The sequence below is a fragment of the Mytilus galloprovincialis genome, chromosome 5 (genome assembly GCF_965363235.1).
Source record: "Mytilus galloprovincialis chromosome 5, xbMytGall1.hap1.1, whole genome shotgun sequence".
NCBI classification, from domain to species: domain Eukaryota; kingdom Metazoa; phylum Mollusca; class Bivalvia; order Mytilida; family Mytilidae; genus Mytilus; species Mytilus galloprovincialis.
The window spans coordinates 68,276,039-68,299,949 of record NC_134842.1 but is presented as its reverse complement, the minus strand read 5'-3'; the positions used below and the strand labels follow the sequence as shown (position 1 = coordinate 68,299,949).

The 23,911-nt window shown below is 30.9% G+C and overlaps 2 protein-coding genes across 2 annotated transcripts; both read right to left on the bottom strand.

Moving 5' to 3' along the window:
• Window positions 1-5,302: 5,302 nt before the first annotated feature.
• On the bottom strand, window positions 5,303-14,487 carry LOC143074678 (uncharacterized). Its single transcript, XM_076250027.1, has 8 exons — window positions 14,240-14,487; window positions 13,521-13,642; window positions 12,218-12,347; window positions 10,937-11,092; window positions 9,765-9,887; window positions 8,800-9,141; window positions 7,493-7,795; window positions 5,303-6,007 (listed from the first exon to the last, which is right to left on the bottom strand). The coding sequence occupies exons 1-8, from the start codon at window positions 14,441-14,443 to the stop codon at window positions 5,978-5,980; spliced, it is 1,410 nt and encodes a 469-aa protein (XP_076106142.1). The 5' UTR covers window positions 14,444-14,487; the 3' UTR covers window positions 5,303-5,977.
• LOC143074679 (uncharacterized) lies at window positions 14,468-23,604 on the bottom strand. The gene is made up of 7 exons (XM_076250028.1): window positions 23,531-23,604; window positions 19,009-19,077; window positions 18,129-18,176; window positions 17,675-17,740; window positions 16,745-16,943; window positions 15,750-15,851; window positions 14,468-14,537 (listed from the first exon to the last, which is right to left on the bottom strand). Exons 1-7 carry the CDS (start codon window positions 23,595-23,597, stop codon window positions 14,492-14,494), a joined length of 597 nt encoding a protein of 198 aa, XP_076106143.1. The 5' UTR covers window positions 23,598-23,604; the 3' UTR covers window positions 14,468-14,491.
• Window positions 23,605-23,911: the final 307 nt, after the last annotated feature.

Here is a 23,911-nt window from a genome sequence, read left to right as displayed (position 1 = left end):
TTTGAAAATTGGACCATTGGTACCTGTGGACCAATGAGCCTTAGAAACCGACTTAGAACCCCAAAGAGTGTTTAAGACCCCTATACCCGTCTGTTGGACTTAAGGGAGGGAAGCTACCTCCCGTGGTGCTAAGTCCGTTTTTGGTGGTGCTTATATTTTTCTTTAATGAAATATACCATAAGAGACCCCTATATTTGAAAATTGGACCATTGGTACCTGTGGACCAATGAGCCTTAGAAACCGACTTAGAACCCCAAAGAGTGTTTTAGACCCCTATACCCGTCTGTTGGACCAAGGGGAGGGAAGCTACAGCCCGTGGTGCTAAGTCCGTTTTTGGTGGTGCTTATATTTTTCTTTAATGAAATATACCATAAGAGTCCCCTATATTTGAAAATTGAACCATTGGTACCTGTGGACCAATGAGCCTTAGAAACCGACTTAGAACCCCAAGGAGTGTTTTACACCTCTATACCCGTCTGTTGGACCAAAGGGAGGGAAGCTACCTCCCGTGGTGCTAAGTCCGTTTTTGGTGGTGCTTATATTTTTCTTTAATGAAATATACTATAAGAGACCCCTGGATTTGAAAATTGGACCATTGGTGTCTGTGGACCAATGAGCCTAAGAATCCGACTTAGGACCCCAAAGAGTGTTTTAGACCCCTATACCCGTCTGTTGGACCAAGGGGAGGGAAGCTACCTCCCGTGGTGCTAAGTCCGTTTTTGGTGGTGCTTATATTTTTCTTTAATGAAATATACCATAAGAGTCCCCTATATTTGAAAATTGGACCATTGGTACCTGTGGACCAATGAGCCTAAGAAACCGACTTAGAACCCCAAAGAGTGTTTTAGACCCCTATACCCGTCTGTTGGACCAAAGGGAGGGAAGCTACCTCCCGTGGTGCTTAGTCCGTTTTTGGTGGTGCTTAATTACTGAAGTCCATATAAAAGTTTTTTTTTTATTATTATTTTTTATTTCAACTTTTCATTTAAATGAATATTTTGATGTATCTTAATCTGTTACTGTACATAAAATAACTCTAAGTTGTCTAAATTTATTAATTTTACTGATAAAGTCCGTGGTGCTTCTTTGTTACGTGATGCACGACCTCTGAGTGTTGTGCTAGAGTAATATGAGGCAGGTGTTACCTGTGAAAGAGGACGAAGTATTTGCAATTTGGGAGCTCGCTATTTAACAATAAATTTTGGAAAAGTTCAGTTTTAAGAGGGGGGGGCAAGGGGTGTTCTGGGCCAATTTAAATCTTTGTTATCTGTTATTTTGAAAAAAATATTTGCTGTTGATATACCGGATGACGAACATGGCGGACCCACTTTTCACTTTTCTGACCGCTGAAGAAAAAAGTGTTATTTTAGTGTTTTAAACTTAACATTTTACATACACATAATTTTAATACACCACCTCTACTCCTAATGAGTGATAATATGAGGCAGGTGTTACCTGTGAAAGAGTACGGAGTAGTTCAGTTGGGCTTTTCATGTGGACATAGATTTTTCTTGCCTGCTTTATATGTTGGCTAGAATATTTTTTCCTTATATGTTGAATGTAGGACATTTATTTGGGAATATTTCTTTTTTTTGGGGGAAAATTCGGGCAAGATTATTTTTTTCAATCCAAGCATGGCCAGATATTTTTTTTACCAAAATCAGGGCCGGGATTTTTTTCTAAAAAAGACCAGCCCCCCTCCCCACCCTTTTTCCACCTATACTATAGTAACATTATACAGGGGCGGATCCAGGAATTTCGAAAGGGGGGGGGCGTAGAGAAAATTATATGAATTATCTCGCGTAGCGAAGCAAGGCGATATTTTTTTGGACCTTTTGTGGGCTAAAATCATGTAAAATAAAAAAAAAGTGCAAGTAAAGGGGGGGGGGCGTACGCCCTCTACGCCCCCCCCCCCCCCTGAATCCGCCACTGCTATATATGTCCTTGACCTAAGAAACACTGCATATTAAATGCATTTTGCCTCTATGTTCTATTTTTAGCAATATCATATAGCTGAAGTATGGATGAATTTGTTAATTAGTTTCAGAGGAGAAGATCTTTGAAATAGTCTACACTGTACAGACGGATGGATTGACAGACAACAGACACCATGTGATAGCAGAAGCTCAGATTTCCATTTAAATTGACAAATAAGCTTTATTAAAATCTAAACTTTTTGTCTTGTCTTTTTGATAGTTATGCCAAGTATTGACATGCATGGTAAATAAACCCTTACCAAATGAATTTTGATAATTTAGTTCATTCTTATACTGTGGATTAACACACGTATTAGTAAAAAGTAGGGCTGATCCATTACAAATATGTCTCCTTTTTGAACACATTCTGTATCTGCCTATCCAAATCAGGAACCTTTAATTCATATATCTGTTATGGCTGGTTTACCATATCTGTTTTATGTGCTGAGTACATGTGTACAAATTTTAAAATACATGTATTTGTTTTCATGTTTACATTGTTACATGATGTTTTCCTGATGTCATGCATTTCATGACACTGAATGGATTTTGCTCATTGTTGGTAGCTGTACTGTCACATTGTGCTAATAAAGGTGTTTACATCTATACCGTTTAATCTCTGCTGGATAGTTGTCTTACATGCAAGTATACCACAACTATGGACATGCAAGTATAAGCTTAACCCTTGAGACCTCTGACATAAGATTGATAACATAATAGCAGCTAACACTGTGCGGGACAAATTTGCCATTCCGGTACCGGCAAATCTGACTTTGTCGGTTTACAAGATATCAAAAAAAAATTTTGCCCAGTGATAGATTATTAAAAAATTTAAAAAATGCCATATGTCCCAACTTGTCACTGTTGTCACTCTTGTCACTGCAGCTGATTAAAAGTACATTTCCCATGGGAAATTTGACAATTCCCATGGGAATATTAGAATTTCCCATGGGAACATTGAAAGTTCCCATGGGAAAAATTACTTTTCCCATGGGAAGTTTAGAGTTCCCATAGGATCTTTAAAGTTCCCATGGGAACATAAGTAAATTGTTTGTTCCCATGGGAAGTTCTAACTTTCCCAAGGGAAACTTTAAATTTCCCATGGGAATTTTTCTTCCCAAGGGAACTCCTTTTCTTCCCATGGGAAAATACTTTTCCCATGGGAACAGTAATTTTTCCCATGGGAACAATATTTTTTCCCATGGGAACAATAATTATTCCCATGGGAAGTGATATAACTAAAAAAAAAAAACATAAACAAATCCGCTCATTGTATGAGTGAAGCTTTTTCACAAAACGGACTAAGTTATTATGGGTATAAATATTTCTTTGTATCTTAATTGTAGAAATATATAATTGTGTGTTTTACGATTTTTGTCTTGGCATGCTTAATTGAAAACAAATCACTTTCTGACATAGTGCAAATTGAGTAACAAAATTTATCTACTATAAATTCAGAAATTATTGCTGTTTTTATTATTGGGAAAATAGTGATAGGGTTATAATCACAATAATATACACTTGCATATTGAAATTTTTTATGAACTAAACAGAATTATTCTAAATTTTGCACAAAAAAAAAGTGTTTAGGTCTGAAATTGAGAAAAATCACACTTACAATTGCTAGCAATAATTTCTGATTTTTCAGTATTATAGTTTTGCATGTATGGTTTTCACACAGTGTCCTATGTTTATCCATTTGAATGTTTTTGTGGTTTTTTCATGCAGACATTTAAATCTTGATAGGTCTTGCTCATTGTTGACAGCTGTACAGTCACCTATGGATGAAAATACCTTTATCTCTGGTTTTTAGTTGTCTCATTAGCAATCACATACCATATCCTTACTTAATTTCAACACTATTAATTTAAGTTATGTACATTTGAGAATATGATTTTCAAAAAGAGAAAACATAATAATTGGTATAAAAAATAAGGCACTTGTGTTTTAATATTTAATCTTTCACTAAGATAACACCATCAAGTAAAATGTGTTTTAATATTTAATCTTTCACTAAGATAACACCATCAAGTAAAATGTATGAAACAAAAACAGAAAATTAAACAAACAGCAATAAAATAACTTAAGCAAGTGTCATTAAACCTGCACAAATAATATATCTAAGGTCATAAGCAAGTGACAATAAACATACAGCAATAATATAAATCTAAGGTCATGAGCATAAACATGCAGCAATATTATATATCTTATGTCATAAGCAAAAGACAATCAACATACAGCAATAATATATCTAATGTCATAAGCATAAACATACAGCAATAATATATCTAATGTCATAAGCATTAACATACAGCAATATTATATATCTTATGTCATAAGCATAAACATACAGCAATAATATATCTAATGTCATAAGCATAAACATACAGCAATAATATATTTAAGGTCATAAGCATTAACATGCAGCAATAATATATCTAATGTCATAAGCATAAACATACAGCAATAATAGATCTAAGGTCATAAGCAAGAGACATAATAAACCGGTCTTGTATAGGAATATAACAAATCTGCTTTTCTGAGATGTTTTATAAGGTTCCAAAAATTTGTTATGCCCTACAGCTTTCCATCCAGCTAAGGCTGAAGTATATTCTCTTTAACGACAATAATTAAACCTTTATACGCTCTTAAATATGTTCCTTGTATTAAGTTCTCAGAAAAATCTTACTTTAAAAGACCCGATATTTTACAACAAAATAGTATAACAAGAGTACAAATGAAACAGCATGATGACAACATAAAGTGAAAAACATTTATCAAATGATTACTCATCAATAAAAGTGATAAAGAAAACTTTAAATTCTTTCATTTTCTTTTGGTTTTAATTCATACAAAAGTGCTAATTAAATCTATCTTAGTATACCTAACAACATTAATAAATAAACCCTAATAAAAAATGTGCAACAGAAGCATGAATTAAACATAACATAATATAAAATGAATAAAAAAAAGTTTTTAATTTTAGTGTTTTGCTGATTATCTATACTTCATCAACTAAATAAACAAAAGAAAATGTGTTGTTGTTTTCAACAAAGGTTAGATAGTACCATTCACAACAAATAAATGATAATCAGTTTTATTATGAAAAGATATTAAAATGTCTCTTTATATAGTTGATGACTATTCAAATCTAGTCTGGAGACTTGCACACTTTTTCTCACTTCCTTTCCTTAAATAAGTCAATTATAGGAAAGAGGTTATTTTAGGAAACATTTTATAATTTTTTCAACTAGATGCAGTATTTCCACATGTATATCACAAACATGCACAACACAGATTGATATTTGTTAAAATTAATAGCTATATACAATTATCCAACATTAAAATAATAAAGCAAAGAACATAAAACATAATAAAATAAAATGCTTTGCCGAGCACAGCCTGATACAACACCAGAGGTCAAACCCTGAATAGTTTGGACAAATTTCAACACATTATTCCAGCTTGAAAATTCCAAATTCAGATTGTGACTAATTTTTGACACTAAATAAATGTGGTTTAAGATCTTAAAAGTCTCTTTCTTAAAACTGTGCATTTGGAGATTTTTTCTTGAAACTTCTCAAAATATTTGTTATTAGAAAAATATTGATAAAAATGAATAGGAAATATTTTTTTTAAGGCAAAACCATCAATCCCGGCCTCAATTCCAGACTTCCCTTTGAAGCATAGAACCTTGTAGTACACTTTAAGAGACATCAATACACTTAAAACAATTTAACCTTCTTGCTTCTTGTAAATTCAAAAAATTTCATGGACATTCTTTCACTCAAACTTAAATAATTGTCTGAAAGCAGAATGTGTCTTAAGATGACAATGAAGCAGCAGACGACAATATCATACCAACCCAAAAAAATTTTTCTGGTTGTATAAAAAAAGTACAAGTTTAGTGCGAAATACCAGTTCAAAGTTCAAACTTGTGGGCATACAAAACACAAAGAAATATTTAGGATGACTGGTGTTCTTGGTTTTAAATCCTGGATTTAACGTCTTCTTGGCCTCACTACCTGGATCTGAAATAAACATATATAAATTATTTAAATATTTCTACTAAATTTAAATGCATAAATTGTTGCAAAACTGTAATTAAAGCACAGTGATGTCATAAAATAACTTTGACTTTGCTGCATCCCTTTATTTTATGGCTTTTTGTTTACTGATAACACTTTTCTTTCAAATCCCAATAACAAATTTCATAAATAAAGATTGTTCCCATTATGAAAATCGATAAAATATTTGTCAAGATTAAAGTAGAAAAATAATGACATTTAAAACTTAAATTACAGCATTATTCTACAAATTCTGTTACAAATATAAATCTGCGTAAAATAATTTCATTAAAGAAGTCTACAATGCTTCAATTGCAATTTGTAAGCAAAAAGTAAAAACACAAAAATACTGAACTCCGAGGAAAATTCAAAAAGGAAAATCAAAAATCAAAAGGCAAAATCAAAAGTCCAAACACATCAAACGAATGGATAACAACTGCCATATTCCTGACTTGGTACAAATTAAATCTTTCAAATACTAACTATAACATTTGAAATATTTGCATGCATTTGATAAACAGATTCACTTTTGCAATGTTAGAAAATTCTGCATATAAGTAAAGCTTTCTTAGTTTAAAATGTATTTAAATTTTCAATATCAATTATTTTGCAATTAACACATTTATAAATAAATGGCAAAATTATTTGAATTGACAGTAATACTTATAGAATAACTAATTGAAGAATTCAAAATGAGAAAAATATTCAACGAGCGACCGAACAACACATTGATTCAGGAATGCGAATACACATTTGATGAGTTAATTATCAGTGTTGTTTCGACACCAGTTGAATATTTTTCAATATTTGAATTCTTAAACTAGTTATTCTTTTTATTACATTGACAAATGGCTTTTTTAAAAGAAATTAATTATCTGTAAGGAACTATATCTTTTTTCTACGCATTCACTATTTGTTTTGATACAATGTTATCAACATCTTGACAACGCCTATTGTTGTATGACGTCAGAGAGTGAAATAAACATGAAATTATTGGTTTTTATTTAACTGGGAAATCAATGTATTTCAAGTAATAAATGAAAATATTTGTTTTATTATAAAACCATGTTCAAAAGGCCTAGTAAAACAGTAACCAAAAAATGATGCCATTAAGGTGGTACTTAAACACTACAGGGAGATAACTCTGTAAAATCAGCTAAACATTTTAATTACAGTGTGCTGTTACTGGAATATTAGGCTTTTCAATGATCACATTAAGTGTTTGTCAAACTGCTGTATAACCACTGTAAATTTTCTGATAAAATGGTTGCTTCCAATTTTTAGATTTTTTTTTAATTTTTGTCAAAGGGTGGTCAAAGAAAATACTTTGTCAAAATTTTCAGAAAATTAAACAAGCCAAATAAATTTTAATAAAGGTGTTGGGTACCACCTTTATACCAAAAAATATTGAGGTCTTTCAAATTCACAAAATAAATTATCTTGTCTTACCTCTGATGAAGTCTGCAGCTGAACAATATGTCTATTGATGGCTTCCAAAATGTTGGGATCCAGTGCCCTAGATGGCCTTTCTACTGCAGGAATCTGAAACTTTGGTAAGGAGGTTGGTAATGGTACTGATGGGAGTGCTGGATCATCTGCGTTTAATACTTCAAGGTATTCCTGCCACCATGTGTGCTGATCCCTGGTTAAACGTCCTGCTTGCTTCCATTTTGGCAGATCCCTAACCATTGCTGCAGTGACTGAATCAATTTTTGGATTTTTCCTCACAGGGTTTAAGGATGTGCAAATTTCCTGAAATAAGTATCCAGCCTTATTAAAAAGGTTTTAAAGGGGCACTAACTACCAGATATATGAAAAACCTAATATAATATTTTTTTTGCTCAATCAGTAATGAAATACAAATAGTGAAATAATTCTTCCTTTTCAGTAGCCAATAAGGTTCAATTTTGTTAAAAAAGCCAAAAAACATTGATTATGAATTATTCACTTGCAAGAGAAACAAAGGTAAATCATATGATTGACTGATTCTATCCACTAATACACATTATTATACAGATAAATGCTTAATCTATTTATATCTATATTTATGTTTACATCTTATATGGTCATCCGATGACTATAGAGGTCACAACGCAATAAATAATTAGATGGTGTCTAGTGTCTAGACTCAAATACACATGTAACGAAGCTAAGTCTTTTCATGCTTGTGCCTTGATTATTGTTTTATTTAGACTTTTAATAGTTGGATAAATATTTTACATTGATATAATTCAAACATGAGAATTTGATTAGAATCAGGGAACATGAATTTGACAGCTAGTGCCCCTTTAAGATTAAGAGTGAATTAGTGAATAAAACAGCAACTATAAAAGACTTTTTTTTCAGACACAGTACACATATATAAAAATGATGAAGTCTATATTTTGCAAAATGAGACAACACATTTCAATCATATCAGTTGAAAAACATGAAAGTGTACCTAAAAAACTGTGTATTTATCCCATTGGCAATGGCTGTATATACCTTTTTATAAATAGAAGGTCTTATTTGTTATCATAACATATCTCCTTATTATCAATTCATAAATGGATACCTTTAATTATTTGATCCAAAAAAATCAGAAGAAAGTCTTTAAAAGAGGGACAAAAGGTACCAGAGGGACATTCAATATTCACAAGAAAAAAATATTTATATTAATGATTTTTATGTAGATATTATTATGTGTTGATCGGTTTCTGCATCAATGATATTTACACTTAAATTCAATTAGTCACAAATGACATATATTTATATACCTGTAAGGTGGGAATGTTCTCTAAGTTCACTGTTCTGTACTGCTCATACTCCAAAGGCCAGTCTTTTATTGACATCTTAACAATGGGACCATCCTTTACAAATTTAAATATATGTGGAGCTTTAATTCCGTCACATCTGTTTAGATTGATGAGTTTTTCCTTGAAATTGAAAATGCTGTTGAGGTGGCTAACAATGGGTGAAGGTGTGGATGCTTCCCTTATCCTTGCATGGAGTTCTGGAAGCGTTGGTGCGTTCTCTTGACACAACTTGGTACTGACTCTACTAAACAGTTGGTCCACATCCTCATGTGTGTGTCCCACCATCAAAAAAGAAAGTTTAATCTACAACAAAAATTTTATCTATTTAAAAGAAGCTGATATACTTTGTCCAATAAAAAAAAACTCGCAAAATAAGTTAATGTTTGTGTCAGTTTGGTCTTTTGTGGATAGTTGTCTCATTGGCAATCATATCATTTTTTTTTATATAACATTACAAACACAAAAAATAAAATCTTTACTATCAGTCTTTCAACCAGAAGACTAGGTAAAATATTTAGCAACAGTCATGATCAACTGTACGACCTTTGGATTGTTCAATGTGGACATGTTTGTAACTTTCAAATGAAAACCATTTCAGAAATGTTTTGCTCTCCTCTTTTTGCAGCTTCTGAGTTCATTTCTTTTCAATAATAGTTATTTTAGCTGTTAAACCTATCAAATAAAAACTCCCTCAATAAATGTCAATCTAGATAAGCATTTCTATTGTTAAAGTATCCGCTTATGTGTCTTTTTCTTTTTTTTAATTTTATGTTTATATTGCAAATTAATGTAACAATAGATTCACTTTCACTTCAACTTTCTATTCATAATGTGGGCAGCTGTCTAACTTAAAATTCAACAAATTTTAATAATACATTTTCAAGGGATAATAAAATGGGATATTTCATATTATGTTCTAGACTTACCTTCTTGAATACCTCTGCCTTCACAAGAGCAGCTAAAAACATCAGCACAAAGTGGTTTTTGTTGTCTTTGCCACAGTTGTCTGCTTGCAAATACAAAACTGGTGGCAGTGCATTGTCGTTGATCTAAAATTAAAAGTTTCATTGTTAAGCAACATCATGATTAATACAGAGTGTAACCATACACCAGCTGACTGAGATATGGGTTAATATATATATATATATATAATTTCATATGTTACTGTATTTATCTTCTTATTTTTATATTGAGGTCCGGTGAAAACTACCAGACTAACATTTAACATTGAAACAATCCCAAATACCAAATATAGTTATCCTATTACTTATAAAAAAGAGAGTTTTCACTTGAAATACTATAGGCTCTGTCGTTCACCTGTTTTTACTGATGCTTTTGAAAATCATGTAAAATAAGGTTAACATCATAAGTTAAAGTATTAGATATAAGACATTATTAGATACACTATGTACTATAATGATATCTAAGATAATAAAAAATATTGCAAAGTTACTAACTAAGTCATGGGCGGCAACCCAACAAGTTGAAGGACTTGTATGAAAATTACAGTGCAGATAAATCTAAATCTGATGAACCTTTTGCCACCTGTTAGTTTTACTCTGAATGCTTTAGTTTCCCAGATATAAGCCAAAAACTGCATTTTACAGCTATGTTCTATTTTAGCCATGGTGGTGGTCATCTTGGTTGGCAGACAGGGTCATCAGACATACTTTTTAAACAAGATACCTTAGTGATGATTGAGGCCACGTTTTGTTAAATTTGGCCCAATAGTGTCAGAGGAGAAAATTTTAGTAAAAGTAAACAGACGACAACGGACACCAAGTGATGAGAAAAGCTCACTTGGCCCTCTGGGCCAGGTGAGATGAAAAGTACATTCTTCGAAAGCATTGGCCTTTACAGTTCACACCCTTTTGTGTGTTCTAATTTATTGATAAAGTGAATTCTGTTTTTTTTCAATATCCTTGATTGCTTCATATAGAAATTGGTATAATATGGTGTGGTCCATTCCATTAAATAGCATTCCAAGAAAAGTTTAATTATTCAACTTAAATTACAAGCACGATTAACAGTCATGGTATTAAAGTATTATTTTTTTAAATGTAAATAATTGTTTACAGCTACTTTAAAATTGTCATACCTCTTTGACATGGTGAAGCACTTTCAGAAGACAGTTCAATGTGACATTTGAATCAGGGTGGAAACGGTCTGTCCATGTAAATCCGAAGTCTAGTCCAAAACCATGGCATAATGCACCAGTAACATGATGATGAACTCCAGCATAGGCTGAGTCAGTCTGAAAAAAAATAGCATTTTATAATTTCAAGTAATTTAAAAAAACTTATAATTTTGACCATGTTGAACAAAGATCTTATGTTGTAGGATTATATAATGTGCCCCATGAGATGATGTCCCATGGAAAAAGTTTCACAGATATGACCTGTGAAATTTGACCAGGACATAATTTTATTATTAATTATTGTCCACTTCTGTGTAAAAGTGTCCCTTGAAATATATTCTACTTTTGATGTTTGTTGGATGTATTTCATGGTGAAATCATGTTCCAGACACAGGCATCAATTCTGGCATAACATATTTGGCTTTCTTATTTTGATTCCGACATTCATCAAAAATTGATATATAAAAGATACATTCTAGATATCTTAGTACATGTCTTATGAACCTTAAGGTGGCATCCACTCTCATTATGGCATATGTACAACACCTGTTTCTGTTTGTCCTTTTTGAATAATGAGTTTTAATGTTTTCTCTGTTTAATGTTAACCTTTATATTTGACATATCATTGTGTTTATTTAATTTCAAATTGCTTAGCCTTCCATCTTAATGGTTTTCTTTAATTATTATTATTAAACCTTGGAAGGTATTGACCATCAAACAAAAAGTCTATAGCTGTTTATATTCATCACTTTCCATTTTGTTTACATTTGTGGTGTCTTGATTTAAATTTCAATTATGATTTAACTATTAAATTTATTAAAACATTTTAATGATTGCTAAATTATTTCCTTTTAGGGACAGAAAAAATAGCCACACTATGAAAAATTGACCTCTGTGGCAAACTTTTATAAAACATTCATGTCCACATACTAGAGACAATTCTTCACTAAGGGAGACACTATTTTATAGTTTACAAATGTGATGTTCTGTCCTGTGAACCAAATTTCAACGATGAACAAGATAGATCCAAGAAGACATAATTTCATGGGACGCTTTTTAGGATAACATTTTAGTATATATATATTACTACATGTATTGTTATTAAGATGAAAGGCAAAAACAACAAAAAAGGGTACAAATTGTACATTCAGAGCAATTACTGAAGATTTCATCATAACACTTCAGAAAAAATGGTACAAATTGACAGTTTTGTAGATCTTGTTTTGAATCTGGTTGACATACCTTTGAATTCAATGAGAATCTTGGAAGTGTGGTTTTTGCCTGGTCCATATTATCTATTATCAATGACAGATAGTGTTGAGGACTGGATCTAGCTTTTGCTCGATGTTTATAATATTTCTGTCTTGCTAGGCTGAAATTACCAAAAATATAATATAAGCAACCAAAAGTATAATGACAAACAAAGTTTTTCAACAATGTGGTCCTCATTTAATTACTTGCATAACAGATTATTTATAAGAGTGTACAACATTTTTTAGGCTATTTTTAATAGACAAGAAAATATTAGTCATCCCTTATATGTTTACTTTATAACAAGTAAACATGAAAAACATTGATAACAAAGTCACATGACAAAATTATGTCTTTTTAGCTGATAAGACTAAAAAAAACTTTCAGCCAATCCGAATATGTGTTTAAAATTCATCCATTATATATATATAAAAATATACTTTTTTATATAGATTAGACTGTTAGTTTCCCTGTTTTAATGCTTTTAAACCTGTAATTTTTTATTCCTTTATAGGTTGCTGTTCAATGTGAGTCAAAGCTCTGTGCTGAAAACCGTACCTTCACCTATAATGGTTTACTTTTACAAATTGACACTTTAAATGTACTCATACATCTCCTTATATCTAAATACATTGAAGTAAGGTTGGCAAAAGTATTCCAAATAATGATTTTCATTTTTAGGCAATTATTCATTTAAAATTAGGTAGAATTTAAACCATAAAAACCAGATAACAGCTTGAAAAATCAGGAAATTTTTGTTTTTACATATTGCTATAAAATGTTGAAAAATATCCCATTTTTGTTGTACATAAATTAGGTTGTTAGTTTTCTCGCTTGAATTGTGATACATAATTTTTTTCATTTTTCATAATTGACAAACTTTGGTTTGTTAGGGTAAATAACATCATAAAGGCAAGCATAATTGACAAACTTTTCCAGTGAAGGACATAAGTCTGGAGCCTCTAATTCAGTGGATGTGTTACATATTTGTTTTTCGTTCATATTTTTATATAAATAAGGCCGTTAGTTTTCTCGTTTGAATTGTTTAACATTGTCTTATGGGGGCCTTTTAAAGCTGACTATGCGGTTTGGGCTTTACTCATTCTTGTAGAACATTATGTGACCTAAAGTTGTTAAGTTCTGTCGCATTTGGTCACTTCTGTAGTTGTCTCATTGGCAATCATACCACATCTTCTTTTTTATATAACATATAATACAAACTACAACTTAATAAACAATTCATACTTTTAAGATTTTGCTAATTAGCCAAGATTGTACCCAGATATTTACTTACAGTTGCAATGCAAAATGTGCTTTCCTCTTCATCAGTAATTCTTCTTTTTGTTCTTTTGTGAGCTTTGTAAGGAGTGCTTCTTTAAACAGTGTACACTCTGTACATTTTGACAGCTTCTGGTGCTATTAAATTTAAACAAAAAAAGTGTCAATTGTCATATATGAAGAGTATATTTTTCCAAATTTTGTACATAGAACGATGAAGTTAAGCATGTTACGGCTGCATGTTTGCAAAGTGTACCATACAATTAACCAAATGAATTTTCATCTTACATGACCAATTAAATGAATTGCAAAAGAAGAAGTAAATGTCTTGCAATTACAAATATAAATCATCACTGCTGCTTAAATATGAAGTCATTTTGTTCAGTAATACTCGAAAACATGGAAAATGTATTACACAAAAACTCATAGTACATGTAGTATTGTCAAAATATATTAGAAGAGTGCATTCTACTTATTGAACAAGTAACCACTGATCCATGAAATATGGTCACGGTTCGGCAATCTTTTTTTTTAAAACATATATACCTTGCAATTATTTGATATGAATAAAAAAAATTGTTCTATTCTTATAATAATTGATCAAATTTTCTGGACAAGACAATAATCAACCCAAAGATCAATTAAGTAAGTAGTTGAATGTTCAGTTGGTATAAACATTTTAAAACTGCTGACATAACAGACCAAAAGACTATAAAAAAAAAATAATTTAAATACCTTTCTTAACTTTACATGTGAAAATTCTTTACGCCACATCTCATAAAAGCTTGATAAACTTATGCTAGGCTGTTGTGACACATCACATTGAAGCTTATAATCTTTGAATACAGCTATCTTCGTCAAACAAGATGGAAGGTGGATTTCTGGACAATCTGGTTGCTGTTCCCCAAAGTTTTCTGCATATTCTTTAAAATACATCATTGCTGAAATATATCTTGTGCTGAGATACTGTTGACCTGTCCTGTAATCTTATGGCAATCTGTTTTCATGTAGTCTGGATTTGATATACCTAAACCTGAAAATAAAAGCAGTTATTACTTAATCTAGCACTTCAATATATAGTCTTCCCTTGACATTGTTTAAATAAAAAATCATATATTTCCTAATATTTAGACGTAGCATCTTTTTTTTCCCACCATAAACTCTGAAATTTTCTCCATAAAAAATCAAAATAATATTTTCTAACAACTTTCTTGAAAAAAAAAACTGGGAATGTGTCCCATGACACAGACATGACAGATGGAGCCCGTCCTGCATGTAAAGGGGTAACACTCAAGAATGGTTAAAGTTAATTTTCCAAAATTCATATTTGAACTGAGTTTTGTGGTTATGAGCATGATTTTCATAACATTTGGTATACTAAGGCAAATAAAGTAAGAGAACTGAAACGCTACAAAAATTCAAACTTGACTATGTGGTATGGGCTTTTCTCATTGTTGAAGGCATAACAGTGACATATAGTTGTTAATTTCTGTTTTCATTTGGTTTCTTGTGGAAAGTTGTCTCATTGGCAATCATACCACATCTTCTTTTTTTATCTGTGTTTTGTTAAAATAAGCATTGTGTATAAGTTTCATAACGTTTGGTAAAAGCAAATTTACTTTAGAGAACAGGAACCAATTTCTTGACACATACACATGAGGACGTTTGTAGACTTACAGACACAAGGGTAAAACTTAATCTGCCCTATGCAATATCATAACATGTTCACCTCAAATTAAAAAAAAAATGTTTCATTCTGTACAAACCCAATATATTTAATTGTCTCCTTTAATAAGTGTGGCTTTTTTTTCGGTTATTATAATTTCTGCCTTCTTTCTGTTTTTTACAATCAAAGGCGCCATAATGAGTCAATGATCAACAAATTATAATATGATTTTTTGAGCCTTATGACATGCTTAATTAATATAACTTAATTTTGGAAGAAACACATATATACTGATTGGCTGACATCATTTTGTTTATCATGTGACCATGATGTCATCAACGGTTTTTTCATGATTTACGCTAGTAAAAAATGGAATTGAGAATTAAATTATAAGATATAACTGTAATATTTTGTCAGTCTATTCGAAATAACCATCTATGTGCATTATTAAGTGTGCACCACATTTTTTATGATATTTCTTCGTAGACATGCAGAAAATATAAGTCATTCCTTTAATATATCCATCTAATTATACAACTTTCAATATAACCAAAGAAGACAAATTTTAAGTACAAATACCTTCTTTCTTTAATTCCATGCACCAATTTCCAAGCATCCTGGCAAACACGCTTCTGATCAACTACAAAAGTTGGACTGATGTCTTCAACTGCATACGATTTCCTGAAAATTAATATCATAAGTGTATAAACTAATAAAGTCATGCAAATAACATAAATAACAAATTTAACTATGACTCAAAATTAATATCAGCATGTATCCTGTATGTAATCTTTAAATAAATGCTTTTTCATACATTTTGCATATCAAAAAATAAATTTTATGATTTAGCAGGAGAAAAATGAAATAAACTGTTATCACAGAGATATGTCTCGACTTTTTGTAATTTTCATAATGCAAATGTTGAAATCAAAATAGCAATACTTTAACCTCTTACACAAGTTACGGGCAAATTATCTCCATGGAAATGAGATATGCCAATGCTTATACAACTGCATACCAAATATCATTGACCTACCACCCATAAACTGACCCATTAAATCACAAACTAATACATGTAGAATAAGCAAAAGTTTCAATGTCAATTTCTGCTTAAATTGGCTTTGGTCCTCAATTAGATTTTTTTCTTCTTCTTATATATTCAAACATAGGATGAACAGTACAACGGAATGGGGCTTTAAAGAATTGCATACAGAATATAGGACTTATTTGAGTACATGTATATGCCTGCAAAAATATCCTGAACATTAAAATGTTTTGAAACTCCTTTTCAAGTGACTTTAATATCTACTGTAAATTCAGAAATTATTGCGAGGTTTTTATCATAATGCAACAGACTTGTAAACGCAATAATTATAACTCGCATTTTGTAATATTCTTACTGAATTAAGCATGACTTTTCTTAAAATCGTAAAAATTAAAATGGCATTTAAGTTTAAAATGACAAAATCGCAATAATAAATGCACGCAATAATTTCTGAATTTACAGTAATTAGAATGCTTAGGACTGTATTCATTTTTTCTTTGCTACATATTATTTAAACAGTAGAACTTACTGAAGAGTATCAAGAATGAACTTTGATTGCTTTCTTTGAGTCATGCTGTAAAATGCTTTACGTAGTTTCATCACTGTGTTCCTTGTTATCTTTTTTACACATTCCTTCTCACAGCAGATGCCATCATGTACTTTGTTGACTGTTTCAAATGATGTTTCCAAGACCTGTATTTTTCCTTTACGCTTTGGTTTTTTCCTTGCTGGAAACAAACAAATCATATTCTTTCTTAAAAATGTAAATTGTCAATATTTATAAGATTAATACACTCGATCTGAATACAAATCAGCATTATCAAGAATAACTTAACTTTGATTATAACTAGACAGCTTATTTATTCCAGTAAGCAATAAAAAAAAATAATATCAAACTAAGAAAATAACATAATTTTAATCTTTGATACTTAATACTTTACATATTTGCACAATCAGTTTCTTTGTTGATCTAATGAGATGAAACATTGAACTCTAATAAAAAATTATGTGCTAAGCTGGGAAAAATCATTAAAACGGCATGTTTGACATTTCAATATTTGAGATATTTGTTGGGATTGTAAAAAAATATCACTTATATCAGTAATTTTTTTGAGAAAATTCAAGGGAGATTATTCACAAATTATAATTCACTTAAATTATTTTTTTTACCTCTTCAAGTAAATAAAAAATTTGTACAGGTAGTACCCCTGACTGACAACTGTCATTTTGTTATTTACTGTTGTTGAAACGCTGTCTTACTGGTGAATACTCAACATCTCTTTTTATTTATAAACAAATAAATGTGTCCAAAGTACAAGGAAGCCCCATTTGCATTATCATTAACCTGAAGCATTGTGAAGTGGGACGAACGGACAGACAAATGGAAGCACAGACTAGAAAACATAATTCCACTCTACTATTGTAGGTGGGGAATAATAAAATGAATTTTTATGTTTACCTGCTCTTCCTGGCTTTCGATTTTTCATCACATTCGTCAGATTTGTAAGCGTGTTATTCTGCACTTCTGAAAAATAAATGACAGGAAATAATAACTTGTTCTGATAGCAATTTACATCAATTCACCTCAATGGCAGGAACATTATTCAACAAGAGGCTTCTTAAAGCCAAAATAGCTTCTTGCAACCAAAAACAATGTCTAATAGTTTTCAATTTAAAGGTTTTAAAAGTGTTATTTGAGGGTATTAACTCTTAAAAATGAAACATTTGATAAATATAAATTTGGATGAAAACAGGAAGAAGGTAGATATTGACTTTAAGAACATTTTCCCTTCTAATCATTGAGTTCCAACTTGACAGAATCTTTATTATTATACAAATTATCAGTAAAAAAATCTATAGTTAAAAAAAATACATGGCTCTGGTTTAATTTGGATCTGTTATTAAACACATACCTTGATCAGATTCTTCTGAAGATTGGTATTTGTCATCTTCACTCAAAACTGCAAAAAAATGTACTTGATAATATAATCATCTCAAACTGTAATTTTAATATTCAATTTTAGATTTCATTTGTATGAAGTTAATCGTATCACAAAGGAACTTATTGTAACAATTACAGGAACCTTGGAAAGCATTATTTTCAAACTATCACATTTCTATTAACCTATTTTTCTATATAACATTAGCATAGTTAGTGAATCAGGTTAATCCTCCTTAAATGTAAAGACTTATCATGCTTATATTAAGCTTTAATAGCTATTCAGTATGGGTTTTGCTGAATGTTGAAAGATGTAAGGTGACTTGTTATAGTTGCCAAATTCAATGTTATTGGGTCTCTTGTGAACATCGTGAAGAGTTGTCTCTTGTGAACATAGTGAGGTGTTGGTCTCATTAGTAATCATACCACATCTTCCTTCTATATATCATACATGTCATAGACGGACAGATTAATTGAAACAATATGAACAAAGATCATTCATTATCATTTAATGATACCACTCCAGTTTTCACATGTAAACCAGTATCAAAATATTATGTTTGTGCTTCACATTGATTAGATGATTCATGAAAACTTTATGTAATACTGTAAACCAACTTATTTTCGCGAGCGACTTATTTTCACGACTTTTGCGAGTAGAAAAATAACGCGAATATAAATCGTCGCGAATATGTCAATCTTTGATTTTTCCTAAATAAAATTCATCAAATAAATCAGATAATCGCGAAATTAAATAGCCGCGAAGTGGTCAAGAAAGGGTAAAACGCGAAATAAAGTATCCGCAAAAATAAGTTGGTTTACAGTATTCTGCTGAAAAAAGTTTTTGAACTGACCCTCTGATCTTGCATATCCTACTGTGGTAAAGAGGTTATCATCACTGTTATCATCTACAGTATTACTTCCTACAAGAAAGAAAAAAAAAGATAATATATGTAATTTGATAATTCAGGAAACTCACCCATTGTTAGGTCTTTTGTAGGTCATCAAGAGTACAGCACATTTAACATGTTTAAAGAAAGTGTTTTTATCTGAGTCAACACATAAGACACCAAAAAGTTATAATAACAGTTGTATTCTTCTTTTATATATATCTTTGGTTGTAAAGCAATGATCCACATTTGATTTATATATATATATATATATCTACATGTAAATATATGAGGGTGATAATGCCCTTCCCCATCAGGCGTCAAATAGTGTGATTCGTCAAACTTAGCTGATTTTATTATCGTCTAAAAGTGTTCATTTTATTGTCATGCACTTAACTATACCTTTAATGTCATTTGGCAAGAATTTTTACTGTTGTACATCATGAAGGTACCCTCATGTATAGGGCTTTAAAGGTTAACAAAATTACCAAATTTGTCCTTCTGACTTATAAGACTTCATACAGTATAATTATTACAAGTATTAAGGGTCCTTCTTTTCCTTTATTTCAAAATTTTACACTATTTTTCATTATAAGTCAAAGGTATAACTAAATAAAAATTTAAAGAAATTTTTCTAAATGGATTTGATTATTCCGCAATCTTTGATGATAAGTCTTGTCTGTAAGTTAACAGACAGAAATCATAGGCACAACATAAAATCACAAACTTGAAAGGACCAAAGGTTACAGGACATACAGGAATGTAGGACAGAAAGTCACAGGACAAAGTCACAATCAAAACTTAAAAATCACAATTCGTTTTTCTGATTATTTTCACTGAATAATAAAACCCTCATTTTTACAAAAGCATTTTGGTATTTTACTTCAATTATTGTATTATCAAAGATGATCAAATAATTGTTAAAAAAAACAAAATGTCAAAGTGGTTTTGTACTTAAGGAGGCTCCTGGGTACAAAAATTTTAGCAAAAAATTAAACCTTTACTTCTTCATTACAAATTTTATTTATTACACTATAAGTTGTTACTTTATGAAATGGTACAAAAAACAACCCACAAAAATGATTTGGTTTGGCCTCAGATGACTTTAAAACTTGAAAAAGCTCCAAATTATCTCCCTTTGGTGCGAAAATGCCATTTTTTGGCCTTAAATTTGAAATATCTTTTTTAACTCATTGGTGACCTATATTTTTAATTATTGTTTTCAAATAAGCTGTACATAAACTAAATTATTGTAAAATTTAAGCGATTTCTTATATTAGGTTATTATTTTATTTCGATATTTCCTCTTTTTCTCCTATTAGTTCAACAGAAAAAAAGGACATTAACAAAAATGTATGTTTTTTCCAGAGGCAGATTTTAGCTTAAATGAACGGTGACCCCATTTTTTTGTTTCATTTTTCTTTTAAGTATATGATAAAGTTCATTTATGAAAAAATATAGCGAAATCCTATATTAGAAAAAAAAATCATTTATACCCAGGAGCCCCCTTAAATGGCTTCGTGGTGCCAAGAAATGAATCCTTTACCATGTTTACATGATTAAAATTAAATAAATCTTCATTTTTCAAGTATAATGACATATTTTTAATCTTTATTATAAATATAGCTATTAAAAAGTAAATATTTCAAGACATCTCTGTCATATTATTCATACAATTGTCAAAAAATCATTTGTGACTTTTTGTCCTATCAAATTTATGTCTTGCAACTTTCTGTACGTTTACCGACATAAAGCATGTAAGTTAAAGAATTTGTCCATAAACCATTTAAGTCTTGATAAATGAAAACTATTACATTTTAATCATGAAAAGAATCTGTGCATTACAAATTAAAATTCAATTATTTTTAAGTAAAAGAATCCTTTCTGTATGTCTAAGTCACCTACTCACCCACGAGGAGATGGAAGTGAGATTCAAGCAGGATAAGTTAGTTGCATCACTTGGGGCTCGTATGGATAGTAAAAAAGTTATTGTAATCGACTAGCAAAGGATTGTTGAGACTTGATATATGTTTATACATTGTAGAATATTGTAAATAAATAAAAAAAACAATAAACAATAATTTTTTTTAGTGAGGTACAACAAAGGGGGGTCCATGCCCCAAATACCTGTGGTCTTGTCACCCAAAAAATAGACTGTTTTCTGAGGCGAAAAACAAAGTTTGTACAGAAAAAAAATCCATGGCCCCCCAGAAAATCAAACGGTTGCTGCCTTATTATTTGGACTACCAATGAGGGGGGATAGGACCTTTATCGGGACTCCGGGATCGGGTGTTTTAAAGCTCGGGATTTCGGGATTGACCCTTTCGGGATCCGGGAATTCTTGTTTTCGAATTTCGGGATTTACTTTATTTAAATTCGGGACCTCGGGATTTCGTGTTTTTAAGCCCGGGATTTCGGGATCAGGACCCCTCCTAAACCCCCCCCCCCCCCCCCTCCACCAATGCCATGTGCTTTATCAAATAAAAATTTAAATATTACAGTATACATTTTCAAGTTTTCAAAACTTTTGGTGTCTTTGATCGTTGTATTTAGCATGTGTCAGTGTTTTACTTTTTTCAAGACATCAAACTTGTAATCAACGGCTGTGTATCAGCTTGTTCCAAAAGTTTTCACTTGAATTTAAATGGGGATGTTTCAGCATCTGCAGACTAGATGAATCTATACTCTTTTGTATCATCCTCCTAATTGAGGTGCACTATCAAACAGCTATTTTACAGGCAGCGCCTATCTATGATCATAGTCATCATAGGGTAAGGCGGATCAAGGAGACATTATAGGGACCACACCCCCCCCCCCAAATCTTGTGGGGGAAATTTGGTTGATAAAGGGAATTACTGAAGCGTCACTGTAGCGGCGCCCTGCTTAGGCTGCTTATGTCAGTTAGCGCCCAGCCCCCCCCCCCCCCCTTTATGAAAAAAGTTCTGCCGGGATCCGCCACTGTAGATCGTTGGACAAAAGTGAGATTCACACTAAAAAAGGTCCTATCATATATAAAACTAACAATATTTTTCAAGAAATTATTACGAAGTAGCTCTTTGATCGATTTTTATAAAATAGATGCCATAAGATGCAGAAATGTCTGAAGTTTTATTGTTTAATTTATTTGGCCATGATATAGTTCTTTAATTTCTGACGAAGTGTATTCTTACCATATTAAAATCATAAAAAATTGCATTTGTGTTTAACCCATAAGATAATGAAAACAAACCTCACCAAAAATTGCTGAAAGATTTAATTGGTAATAATTTTTTGAGATTATATTTTTACTGTATGTTGACTATGTTTATCACGATGTATGTTACAACGTCTATTAGTTACACGTTCTTGGTTATTAGAATAAATTAAAGTTACAAATCTCTTTGCATGATCATAAATTTGTTAAATCATTACAGTAAAATATTTCACATATCTTCAAAAGTCAAAAATATTTTAAAATAAATTTGTTTTTTTAACAGAAGTAAAATTGTTTTTGAAATAACGGTCATTTTTTTTTTTTTTTTTTTTTTTAATTTGTTGTAATAACATGAATATAAACCAAAGTGTTAAACCCTTTAATATCCTCTAACCTACCAGAAGCTGTCAAAATATCGAGCACGGACATTAGAGCAGACAAAATAACATATTTTATATATATTTCCGCTGTCGGCAAAAGAATGTTTCAATGATTCCCTATAATTATAATCAAGCAAAATGTTCCCAGAAAAGGCTCAGTAGGGGTGCCAGGGCCCCTGGCCCCCCTCTAAATCCGCTCTGACATCTATTTAAAGTCACAAGACGAAAGGACAAAACTAAGTTTTATACGATTTTTTCTTTTGAAAGCATAATCAGAGGCGGATTTAGGGGGGTAGGGGACCATGACTGGAGCGGGCCCCCTCTTAGGTCAGTCAGGGGGCCCCCACTTTAATATGAAAATTTCTGGATCCGCCACTGATGATTGTTTTTTTATTGAATAATTATACTATAATACAGAGACATATGTCTCTGGTAATATATAAAGCAACTTTGTAAACGAAATTAGTATTTAAAAAAAACAACAATAACAATCATATTATTGTTAAAAAAAAACATTTTTTTTATACTTTCTGTTCTGTAAATTTCATGACATTCTGTATTATTCAGTTTGTAACTTTCTGTCCGTTTACTTCGAAAAAAATTAAGACACTTCTTTGATGATATATTTCAGGTGAGCTATAAAGCTACATTTACTGGTCCACTATAATATATTATGAAAGACCACCGGTTAATGAAAGGTTAATCTATTAATACCATTGTGGTTATATTATATATATTATTGATGTTGATATAATTGTATACCTATAGTTTATATAGACTTTGGTAATAAAGATATAGTATATTAGGCAAATTGCTTGTTTCTGGATCCTTTCTATTTATTTCTTTATCTATTTAATTCTATATAACCGTTTAAATATTGATTTCTGAATAAATGCAATAAATAATTACTTACCAGTATCGGAGCCTTCAATATCACTCCAGTCTTCAAACGGCAAGTCGACTACCTTTATCTGCCTCATGTTTCTGCACTGTAATTAAAAACGAAATAAAATTTACTATAATAGCTGGGATTTTCACTTTTCAGTTCCTATATAATTAACCAAATGTTTAACATCATATAAATAGTTACATGTATGATTATTATAATAACTAAATATTGATTACTAAAATATCATAAATTCATGATAAAACAGACACACACAAGTATCAAATACACATAAAAATATATAAATATAATTTCAAATAGTAAAAAATGAATTACAAATTAAATCAACTTACTGCATGAAAACATTCACTTCTGAGTTTAGTGCACTAAATGTATATTTTCGTAAGT

Coding starts and splice junctions, on each gene's coding strand:
- LOC143074678 (XM_076250027.1), bottom strand. CDS start 14,443: ATGATGTATTTTAAAGAATATGCAGAAAACTTTGGGGAACAGCAACCA. Junction 13,643..14,239: donor CACATGTAAAGTTAAGAAAG/GTATTTAAATTA, acceptor TAAATTTAATAG/CACCAGAAGCTGTCAAAATG. Junction 12,348..13,520: donor GCACATTTTGCATTGCAACT/GTAAGTAAATAT, acceptor TGGTAATTTCAG/CCTAGCAAGACAGAAATATT.
- LOC143074679 (XM_076250028.1), bottom strand. CDS start 23,597: ATGAGGCAGATAAAGGTAGTCGACTTGCCGTTTGAAGACTGGAGTGAT. Junction 18,177..19,008: donor AGGATATGCAAGATCAGAGG/GTCAGTTCAAAA, acceptor ATTTTTTTGCAG/TTTTGAGTGAAGATGACAAA. Junction 15,852..16,744: donor TTCATTCTTGATACTCTTCA/GTAAGTTCTACT, acceptor ATTAATTTTCAG/GAAATCGTATGCAGTTGAAG.